The 12,260-nt window shown below is 38.4% G+C and overlaps 1 protein-coding gene across 2 annotated transcripts in view; it reads right to left on the bottom strand.

Annotated features, from left to right (window-relative positions):
• Positions 1 to 12,260, bottom strand: part of ACVR1 (activin A receptor type 1) — a 127,448-nt gene that overhangs the window by 8,744 nt on the left and 106,444 nt on the right. For both annotated transcript variants that reach the window (XM_081243012.1, XM_081243011.1), the window contains exons 7-8: positions 11,726 to 12,001; positions 7,117 to 7,314 (exon numbers count right to left, since the gene is read on the bottom strand). In XM_081243012.1, the coding sequence (XP_081099138.1) occupies positions 7,117 to 7,314; positions 11,726 to 12,001 (474 nt within the window). The remainder of the gene's footprint in view (positions 1 to 7,116; positions 7,315 to 11,725; positions 12,002 to 12,260) is intronic.

Here is a 12,260-nt window from a genome sequence, read left to right as displayed (position 1 = left end):
TGCTGCACACTCTCCAGCTTAAGAACTAGTGATTCAAGCAAACCCCTGCCTTAGATTCATATAGAAAATTCACCCGGAAATGGTGAGAAAATGGCTTTCCTTCTGACCAATTCCAAATTCAGTGTCAAACTAAACACAAACAGTAAGTTCCCAAAGACACTACTGAGAAATTTTCAGATGTGGAAATGGACTTAACTCTCATTTCCTGTACAGACACAGCAGGAAGTTTATTATTATTAGCAAAGAAATGTAAAATTCCCATGAAAATACAAGATGTGACATATTTTTATACTCATGGTTCACTTGAGGACTGTATTACTGCAAGAGAACTATCTGGTCATCAATTTTTATAATGGACTCAGAAACTCAAAGATGCATAATTATAATGACCTCCCTAAGATATTCATATATTTAAATGAGGTACATTTAGTATGCAATAATTTCAAAAATACATATTCTTTAATGTCAGTTCTTAAAGCAAGTAAGAAAGTGAAATAGGTACATCACACCCTGGGGTGAGCGGGATATTGTAAATTAGAACAACTCTTATGGAAAGCAATTTGGCAGTTACGTGTGAAGCCATAAAAACACCCATTTTAAAATAAAGACTATCAGAAGAGACAAAGAAGGACACTAGGACACAAGGGATCGATCCAAGAAGAAGATATAGCAACTGTAAATATTTATCCACCCAACATAGGAGCACCTCAATACATAAGGCAAATACTAACAGCCATAAAAGGGGAAATCGACACCCCACTTCCACCAATGGACAGATCATCCAAAATGAAAATAAATAAGGAAACACAAGCTTTAAATGATACATTAAACAAGATGGACTTAATTGATATTTATAGGACATCCCATCCAAAAACAACAGAATACACATTTTTCTCAAGTGCTCATGGAACATTCTCCAGGATAGATCATATCTTGGGTCACAAATCAAGCCTTGGTAAATTTAAGAAAACTGAAATTGTATCAAGTATCTTCTCTGACCACAACACTATGAGACTAGATATCAATTACAGGAAAAGATCTGTAAAAAATACAAACACATGGAGGCTAAACAATACACTACTTAATAACGAAGTGATAACTGAAGAAATCAAAAAGGAAATTAAAAAATACCTAGAAACAAATGACAATGGAGACACGACCCAAAACCTATGGGATGCAGCAACAGCAGTTCTAAGAGGGAGGTTTATAGCAATACAATCCCACCTTAAGAAACAGGAAACATCTCCTGTAAACAACCTGACCTTGCACCTAAAGCAATTAGAGAAAGAAGAACCCAAAACCCCCAAAGTTAGCAGAAGGAAAGAAATCATAAAAATCAATCAGAAATAAATGAAAAAGGAATGAAGGAAACGATAGCAAAGATCAATAAAACTAAAAGCTGATTCTTTGAGAAGATAAACCAAATTGATAAACCATTAGCCAGACTCATCAAGAAAAAAAGGGAGAAGACTCAAATCAATAGAATTAGAAATGAAAAAGGAGAAGTAACAACTGACACTGCAGAAATACAAAGGGTCATGAGAGATTACTACAAGCAACTCTAGGCCAATAAAATGGACAACCTGGAAGAAATGGACAAATTCTTAGAAATGCACAACCTGCCAAGACTGAATCAGGAAGAAATAGAAAATATGAACAGACCAATCACAAGCACTGAAATTGAAACTGTGATAAAAAACCTTCCAACAAACAAAAGCCCAGGACCAGATGGCTTCACAGGCGAATTCTACCAAACATTTAGAGAAGAGCTAACACCTATCCTTCTCAAACTCTTCCAAAGTATAGGAGAGGGAGGAACACTCCCAAACTCATTCTACGAGGCCACCATCACCCTGATACCAAAACCAGACAAGGATGTCACAAAGAAAGAAAACTACAGGCCAATATCACTGATGAACATAGATGCAAAAATCCTCAATAAAATACTAGCAAACAGAATCCAACAGCACATTAAAAGGATCGTACACCATGACCAAGTGGGGTTTATTCCAGGAATGCAAGGATTCTTCAATATACGCAAATCAATCAATGTGATACACCATATTAACAAGTTGAAGGAGAAAAACCATATGATCATCTCAATAGATGCAGAGAAAGCTTTCGACAAAATTCAACACCCATTTATGATAAAAACCCTGCGAAAAGTAGGCATAGAGGGAACTTTCCTCAACATAATAAAGGCCATATATGACAAACCCACGGCCAACATCGTCCTGAATGGTGAAAAACTGAAACCATTTCCACTAAGATCAGGAACAAGACAAGGCTGCCCACTCTCACCACTCTTATTCAACATAATTTTGGAAGTTTTAGCCACAGCAATCAGACAAGAAAAGGAAGTAAAAGGAATCCAAATTGGAAAAGAAGAAGTAAAGCTGTCACTATTTGCAGATGACATGATACTATACATAGAGAATCCTAAAGATGCTACCAGAAAACTACTACAGCTAATCAATGAATTTGGTAAAGTAGCAGGATACAAAATTAATGCACAGAAATCTCTGGCATTCCTGTACACTAATGATGAAAAATCTGAAAGTGAAATCAAGAAAACACTCCCATTTACCACTGCAACAAAAAGAATAAAATATCTAGGAATAAACCTATCTAAGGAGACAAAAGACCTGTATGCAGAAAATTATAAGACACTGATGAAAGAAATTAAAGATGATACAAATAGATGGAGAGATATACCATGTTCTTGGATTGGAAGAATCAACATTGTGAAAATGACTCTACTACCCAAAGCAATCTACAGATTTAATGCAATCCCTATCAAACTACCACTGGCATTTTTCACAGAACTAGAACAAAAAATTTCACAATTTTTATGGAAACACAAAAGACCCTGAATAGCCAAAGCAATCTTGAGAATGAAAAATGGAGCTGGAGGAATCAGGCTCCCTGACTTCAGACTATACTACAAAGCTACAGTAATCAAGACAGTATGGTACTGGCACAAAAACAGAAAGAAAGATCAATGGAACAGGATAGAAAGCCCAGAGATAAACCCACACACATATGGTCACCTTGTCTTTGATAAAGTAGGCAGGAATGTACAGTGGAGAAAGGACAGCCTCTTCAATAAGTGGTGCTGGGAAAACTGGACAGGGACATGTAAAAGTATGAGATTAGATCACTCCCTAACACCATACACAAAAATAAGCTCAAAATGGATTAAAGACCTAAATGTAAGGCCGGAAACTATCAAACTCTTAGAGGAAAACATAGGCAGAACACTCTATGACATAAATCACAGCAAGATTATTTTTGGCCCACCTCCTAGAGAAATGGAAATAAAAACAAAAATAAACAAATGAGACCTAATGAAACTTCAAAGCTTTTGCACAGCAAAGGACACCATAAACAAGACCAAAAGATAACCCTCAGAATGGGAGAAAATATTTGCAAATGAAGCAACTGACGAAGGATTAATCTCCAAAATTTATAAGCAGCTCATGCAGCTCAATAGCAAAAAAACAAACAACCCAATCCAAAAATGGGCAGAAGACCTAAATAGACGTTTCTCCAAAGAAGATATACAGACTGCCAACAAACACATGAAAGAATGCTCAACATCATTAATCATTAGTGAAATGCAAATCAAAACTACAATGAGATATCATCTCACACCAGTCAGAATGGCCATCATCAAAAAATCTAGAAACAATAAATGCTGGAGAGGGTGTGGAGAAAAGGGAACACTCTTGCACTGCTGGTGGGAATGTGAATTGGTACAGCCACTAAGGAGAACAGTATGGAGGTTCCTTAAAAAACTACAAATAGAACTACCATATGACCCAGCAATCCTACTACCAGGCATATACCCTGAGAAAACCATAATTCAAAAAGAGACATGTACCAAAATGTTCATTGCAGCTCTATTCACAATAGCCCGGAGATGGAAACAACCTAAGTGCCCATCATCCGATGAATGGATAAAGAAGATGTGGCACATATATACAATGGAATATTACTCAGCCATAAAAAGAAACGAAACTGAGCTATTTGTAATGAGGTGGATAGACCTAGAGTCTGTCATACAGAGTGAAGTAAGTCAGAAAGAGAAAGACAAATACTGTATGCTAACACATATATATGGAATTTAAGAAAAAAAAATGTCATGAAGAACCTAGGGGTAAAACAGGAATAAAGACACAGACCTACTTGAGAATGGACTTGAGGATATGGGGAGGGGGAAGGGTAAGCTGTGACAAAGCGAGAGAGAGGCATGGACATATATACAGTACCAAACGTAAGGCAGATAGATAGTGGGAAGCAGCCGCATAGCACAGGGAGATCAGCTCCATCCTTTGTGACCGCCTGGAGGGGTGGGATAGGGAGGGTGGGAGAGAGGGAGACGCAAGAGGGAAGGGATATGGGAACAGATGTATAGGTATAACTGATTCACTTTGTTATAAAGCAGAAACTAGTACACCATTGTGAAGCAATTATACTCCAATAAAAATGTAAAAAAAAAAAAAATCCAAATTCTTTGACCTAATAGGTCTACTTTTTTTCAGGTTAAGAATAATTCCCCAAATGAAAAAGTTGTATGAACAAAGATGTCTACATGGCGGAAAGAGGATATCTGACAACATAAGAATGGTTAAATTAATGAAATATCATGGGACCATCTAAAATAAAAACAGACTAACAACATTTAAAAAACACAAATGAAAAAGATGATACAGAATTATATTTACACTATGATCACAACTAAGTAAAAAAATACGTACATAGTTGCATAGAGAAGAAGGGGAAAGAAAGATGAATACTGGAAGGTAAAGGCAAATTTTTCTTATTTTTCTTTCTACTCATTTTTGTGTTTGGGGTTAGAAATAACAAAAATATTAACAGGTATGCAAGCAGCATTGAACACTTTCAAGTTTGAGTTTGGATAAACTGATTTGTGTGTGTGTGTGTGTTTGTGTGCATGTGAATATTCATGGGAGAAGGAGGACTAGAGAAAGAGAAGGAGAAATATCAAGTTAGTCATTGCCAAGGGACAGTAGCTGATTTAAAATGAGACATGACATACCCTTACCTCCCCCTAAAAATCAAACCACACCACAGAACAGAAGCTCAACCCACAAAATTTTAGGAACAATCTAAACCATGATGTAAGGGGGAGATCAGTAAATCAGAAAGCAACCAAAATAGTCTCTCTTCCTCTACCCTTCAGGATATTTTTTCCAAAAATAATGTTAAACACAGGATAGATCAAGAAAACTATTTGTTGAGCTACATTTTAAATTGATGGCTCTATTCTCCAACTGATTCCTATTAATCACAGCTGATCTTTGAAAGCCATTTGGGTTTAAGCCTGCGACACAGGGAAGAAATTTGCAACATGAGTTCTTACAAAGCGCAAATCCCAAGTTTCTGCCAAGTTTGCCTTTCATCACGCAGGCTTGCCTGGCATGGCTCCAGCACCCATAGCTGGACTGGACTATCCTGGCCTTGGAATATTAACTTCCTCTTCGTCTGGGGCAAGTTCCCCACCACACAGTTTATAATGACACCAACCCTTCTCTAAAGTGTTTAAAATAAACTAATTAGAATTTGATTTTCAACTCTAAGGCACTCAAGAATTATTAGGGACAGGGATGGGGAAATGAAGTCGCTGTGCAATTTCAGGCAAAGTTCAGAACTTTATAAATCAGCAAAACAATCACTCTGGTGCAAACAATTCTCAAGGCACTTGAATGGCACAAAATGCAAGTCAGTAGCTCTCAACAATTGAGAAACAGTTACCAAGAAAATGTTCATGACTCCATCCCAAAAAAAAAAAAAAAAAAAAAAACACCTTTAAAAGAACTGTCTGTTTACAATGCATGTATGTTTATGTTTAATTTAAAACACTGTCTTTGATACCCTTAAGAGTGTTTGTTAAAAGCAAACACACTCTGCTGTTAGGGAGGGAAAAAAAACTACCACAGAGGCTTGCCAATTTAAATTATTGCACACTAAAACTATGTTACGTTACCCCAATTTCACTTCGCTCACAGAACCAGGACTTCCTACTCTCTGGCTATTGTTCTTGAAAATTGTAGTTACCCCCAAAATTTCAATCCTTACAAGAAACTATCAGTGGAAGGTGGGATGGAGCACATATGTCAGTGACTTCATGCATAATTTCTTTAATACTTCAAATCTAGGATTCCAGTGGGTCCCAGGAGGGTAAAGTATCTCCTGAAAATGAATATTAATTTAAATATATAGCATTTTCTTCTGTTTTTCTGGAACAATTTCAGACACATTCTTTGTGAAATAGGACTTCCAGTTGTGAAGATATGAAGAGGTCGATTTAGTCGATTCGAGAGATTCTGCTATAATAACCACTTTGTGGGTAGATGGGGCATGTGCTATTTGAATGAGGATATGTAGTGCTTTCAGAATACAGTGAACTTAAAATTCAACAATGTATTTGTGGCTGATTTGAAACATGGAGGTGAAAGTTCACTGTAGGGAATATGGGGAAAAAATTATCGATAGACATATGATTCCCTAGCTGCTAAGGCAACACCATTTCATAAAGCTTATTTATGAGGACCAGCACGAGCCTCCTCCTATTCAGGGCTTCCTGAATGTAAACTTCACTTACTTTGCAGGTACAGCCTGCTTCTTACAAATGAGTGAATTCTGAGTGTGCAACCTGAATCTTTTCTCAATAATCCAAACTTAAGAAGTAAAAATATCTATAATAGCAGAATTCACCCTTAGATTTCCTTGAGGCTTCTCACGATAAAACTCACTTGGGAAAAGAGCAAAGGAGGAGGAAGGGTGGGAAAAAAAGGCAGAATAAGGACGGAGGAAGGAAAAATAAAATATGGACTGATAAAAAAACAAACCAAGGAATAAGTAGTCTCTTGCAGAAATACTTTTTCCACCACGGTTTCCCCTCCTGCAGTTAAAACAGACTGCCATTACGCGCCTTCCACCTACCAGCCATAAAGCAAATATAAATGCCAACAGCTTCACAAGCATGATTCATGGAACAATGTGTACTTAAATATTCCCTTTGCCCTTTTAAAGGTAGCAGAATCAAGAGGACTCGGACAAGGACAATATTATCTGAGATCAGATACCTACCATTGCTCACCATCCGCCTGGCCACTTCCCACAAGACAAGTCCAAAGGCCCAAATATCGACTCTCTTATAAGAATCGAAACAATCCACCTGGATGGTTTCATCTAGAACTTCGGGGGCCATGTAGCGTTTGGTGCCCACACGGGGGTTGTTCCCCACGTCGAGCTGATTGGTGCTCTGGGAATGCATGACTGCCAGGCCTGAAAGGAAGAAGACAACATTGTCAATCCGCTCCCTTCCTTTCTCACAGACGGCTGCTGAAGATTTTAAACCAAACCCAACGAACAGCGCCCTCTTGTGGCATCCATGGTGACTGCCGCATTACACCCAGAGTCATCTCTGGAGTGCCCTTGTGATGGCTTCTGTTGAGAGCAGGAAAAAGGGCTGATGCCAGAAACATTCTGAGGCTCTTAGGTTAATAGATGAACCTCAGAGACAAAAAGTTTGGGGTAAATAATAAACTAATACACCAAACCAATATGAGGCCAGTGTTCGAAATCCACAGGAAAACAGACTCACTTGTTAAATGGGAGCCTCCAAGTGGCTTAAATAACAAGGAGCAAATTAAGCTCTCAGGCTCCAGCACAGCTCCCACTAGACTGCAAACACAAACTTCAATCCATGTGAGGCAGGGACTTTGAGGTAATTTATCATTACATAAAGGGCCGACTGCTCCGGGCCCTGCTCCATCCCTAAAAAAGGGCCACTCATCTGAACAGTAACGTGGACCAAACCCACAGGGCTTTCTCTGCAGCCACATGTACAGAGAACATTAAGCTGGCATTATCTTAAACCATGATTCATTTCCGAATTCCTCAGCCAATTAGAGAGACCCAGCGTTCCTCACAGACCAAGGGGAATAGACAGATACGTGCATGGTTTATTTGAGAATGGAATTACTTTTTGATACATATGCAGACCAACTGAAAGTGATTCCTGTAACACTCAAAATAATGAAAATTGCCAAACTGGAGCAGGCAGACCATGTACACCTTTGTAACCCAGGGGGGAAGCCTCAAGTCATCTATGGAGAATGCTTCTCCTCCCACTCTGTGGCTTTGCATGGGTGAGATGATAACTCCATATAAAGCAAGGGAGATAGCACGTATGTTATCTCAGCCTTAATACCAAAGATACTGGCAACTGCGTTTGACTAAATCAGACTGGTTCCTCTTCTCCTTATTTTTGTAGCCAACCCTAAGATTCTATGGCCATTACAAACATTTTGCAAATCATAATGCCCCTCCACCATTTCCAGAACCAGAGTGAAGATGACAGAATACAAAAAAAGGTGCAGTTTAAATAGACAATAGAAATACCAGCTGTGGCGGTTTAAAAATACATCCACAAGTGTTTTGAAACTTCTCCCTTCATGAGGGGAAACTCAATTCCTCATGCCTTGAGCGTGGGCTGGACTACCAAACAGAATACAGCAGAAGAGTGTGTGTATCTTCAAGATTAGGGCATAGAAGGCATGTGGCTTCCTGTTTGCTCTCTCTGGGCTCATTCATAGTGTTATGAGGACACTCAAGCAGCCCGGTGGACAGGACCACATGACAGGGAACTGAGGCTTCCCATCAACAGACATGTGAGTGAGCCATCCTAGAAGTTCCTCCAGGCCCGACCAAGCCTTCAGATGCCTGCAGCCCTGACTGATGGTATGACTGTTACCCATGTAAGATCCTGAGCCAGAACCAAAGACCTGAGTTGTTCCAAGACTGTTCCAAGACTGATAATAAATTTGTGTTATTTTAAGCTGCTAAATTTTAGAGGTAATTTGTTTCCCAGTAATCCATAATTATTACACTAACTAAAGAGACAAACCAACCAAATGCAATGTGCCTCAATTCTTGTTTGAATAAACTGGAAAAATTTGAAAATGGCTATTAAATGATATTAAAGCATAATCAATAACTTTGAGGTGTGATAAACTGTGATTATGCAAGAAGTATTTTTAGGGGATGCACTTTGAAGTATTTAGTAGTAAAGAGTTGTGACTTCAACTTATTTTCAAATGAATTTGCAAACATATACACTCAGCCACATACAGATAAAGCAAATTTGGCAACATTTTAATAACTGTTGAATCTAGGTGTTGTGGATATGAATGACTATCATACTACTTTTTCAATCTTTATGCTTGAATTTTTCTATGATCAAAAGTTAGGAAAATACAATACTGGTATTTTTGCTAAAATACTAGTAGTTTTACAGTATTAATGATAGAACATAATTTCTAACAAGTGATCCTTAATTTCTAGGTATAAAGTAAAAAATTAATATAAATTGCAGTCTTACAGGAGCTGTCTCCTGTACTACCAATCTACTTCCTTGAATAATGACCCCTTAACACAGATTTCTGTATGAAACCGTGAATCCAGCTGGAAAGCTATAGGTAAAAATAAACGTAATTAAATAATTAATTAGTTGGATTTGCTAATTCCCCCCAAGTCCCATAAACCAAAACCAACAGCTGCCTCAATTTGTCCATCTTCCCTTAGCCTCAGGACTATAACAGCAGCTACCATTTGAATGACTATTTGCCAAGCATTTATAAAATTTCTGAATCTTACAAGAATTGTGTGAGGTGGGCATAATTGACTTTTAGTAACATGAATAATACATAAACACACTATCATAAAAGTTGTAGAGACATTCAAGGCACAGTGTCAAACACTGAAGTCCCCCTTGCTCAGCCCCCCACCCTTGCCCTGAGTGTAAGCAGGTCAGCACTTAGGGCAGGTAAATAGATAGATGAAAAAACCTGTACAAAAATACTGGATCAGGGACTTCTCTGGTGGCACAGTGGTTAAGAATCTGCCTGCCAATGCAGGGGACATGGGTTCGAGCCCTGGTCTGGGAAGATCCCACGTGCCGTGGAGCAACTAAGCCCGTGCGCCACAACTACTGAGCCTGCGCTCTAGAGCCCACGAGCCACAACTGAGGCCGTACGCCTAAAGCCCGTGCTTTGCGACAAGAGAAGCCACCACAATGAGAAGCCCGCGCACCGCGACGAAGAGTAGCCCCCGCTCGCCACAAGTACAGAAAGCCTGCGTGCAGCAACGAAGACCCAATGCAGCCAAACATAAATAAATTTATTTAAAAAAAAATACTGGGTCAATAATTGGGAAACTCAAATCACCTTAGTTCCATAAGCCATGGCACAGCCAAAAAAGTCTTCTACACCACAACAAAAACGTTAGGGTCGGGCTTCCCTGGTGGCGCAGTGGTTGAGAGTCCGCCTGCCGATGCAGGGGACACGGGTTCGTGCCCCGGTCTGGGAAGATCCCACATGCCGCAGAGCGGCTAGGCCCGTGAGCCATGGCCGCTGAGCCTGTGCGTCCGGAGCCTGCGCTCCGCAAGGGGAGAGGCCACAACAGTGAGAGGCCCGCATAACGCAAAAAAAAAAAAAAAAAAAAAAAAAAAAAAAAAAAAAAAAAAAACGTTAGGGTCATGCCTCCTTATACTTGGAAAACACCGTAAAATAATTTCTCAACATGAACACAAGGACTTTAAAGGGATAAAGAAAGAAATTTTATTTGAAAAAAAATAGATTTATTTGAAAGAAATAAATTTTCCTGATATGTCAAATCCCTTGTGTTTAAAAACAATTTTATCATTTATGTAATTAGAGCTAACACTGCCTAAACCTTTATCAGTGTAACAATAACTATAATGATATGAAAATAAGAGCAACCATTTTTTATTCAAGGAGAGTGAGTATCCTCAGTAGTCCACCGAAATGAATAACCAAAATTACAATTCAGTTCTCGTTAGCATAATTATTCAGACAATATTCTAGGGGTCTAGGATGAATAGGCTTTATAGAGAATGCCACTATAAATGAAAATAATCTTATTTATAATGCAATTAAAGCTGCATTAAGCATTACCCTAACACCATAAGAATGAGATATGCCAGCAGGGCAAATGGTAAATTAGTTTGAGGATTTTTTTTCCCCCTCTTTCTTTGATTGATAATTTGCCTTGGTTACAGAAGAACAACTTTATAAACCATTTTTAAGACAAATTCATTCCATCGGTTATTTCATTGTGTACCTACTTTGTGTAAAGCTTGTGAAATCAGAATGCAACAGTACTGGTTGCCTCTCAGGGTGGGCTGGAGCAGGAACGGACTGAACCAGCACGAGGTGACTTTCTAGAGTAATGGGAAGGTCTGTATCTTGACAGCGATTTGGATTTTACAGCATTTGTCAAAAATCTGAGAGTGTATACTTAAGATCTGTGCATTTCGTATGAAATGTAAATTTTACCTGAAAAGAGAAAAAAAGTAAAGAACTCCAGTGAATGATATATTGGTGTGTATGCTGAAGCCACTGGAGGGAAGGGCTCTTTTGTCTGCAATTTACTTTGAAATGTATCAAAGATTAAGCTGTATTGATAAATGGAGGCTGGATATGTGATAACAGTAAAATGTTCATGGGAGAATCTAGGTGGTAAATATACAGGTGTTCACCGGGAAGCCCTTTCAATTTGCATGCTTGAAATTTTTCATAACAAAGTGTTTGGAGGGAAAAAGATGCAACCTGGCTAAACAAGGGAAGACAACAAAAGTTAAAACAGTAATTAAAAAATATTTTTAAAAATTTACCCAAATCTGCTATGCAACACTGTCCATTCTTCTTAACCAGGATGTTTTTGCTTTTTAAATCTCGGTGAGCAATGGCTGGTTTCCCTTGGGTCCCAAAGATCTCTATGTGTAAATGTGCGAGACCACTAGCTATGGACAGCACTATTCGCAGGCAGCTCACTGTATCCAGAGTAGTAAGCTGAAGGTAGTCATACAGCGATCCCATTTCATGATAATGTGTGATTAACCACAACTGTGTACTGGAGTGTCTTGATGTCATGTCTGAAGCAATGAAACCTGGAGAGAGCAAGAACAAAATTAATAGACATGTGAGAATTTCACATTACAGCTTAATTTACTATACAGAAATAGTGACCCATACAGTAGAGATCACCTATAACAAAAAATAATTAAACTTACCAACTGCCATGAAAGGAGGTTTACAGAGGCATCAACAGAGAAAAATAATGTATTTATACCTTAAGAAGACACTGCTAGTGAATAGGAAATTTTCATATTCATTTCCATTGTAAATAATCCTTTGAAATTTTTTTTA

Source organism: Mesoplodon bidens (assembly GCF_964165515.1).
Source record: "Mesoplodon bidens genome assembly, chromosome: 8".
Classification (NCBI taxonomy): domain Eukaryota; kingdom Metazoa; phylum Chordata; class Mammalia; order Artiodactyla; family Ziphiidae; genus Mesoplodon; species Mesoplodon bidens.
The sequence above is the reverse complement of the archived record's forward strand: the minus strand, read 5'-3'. Positions and strand labels throughout refer to the sequence as shown.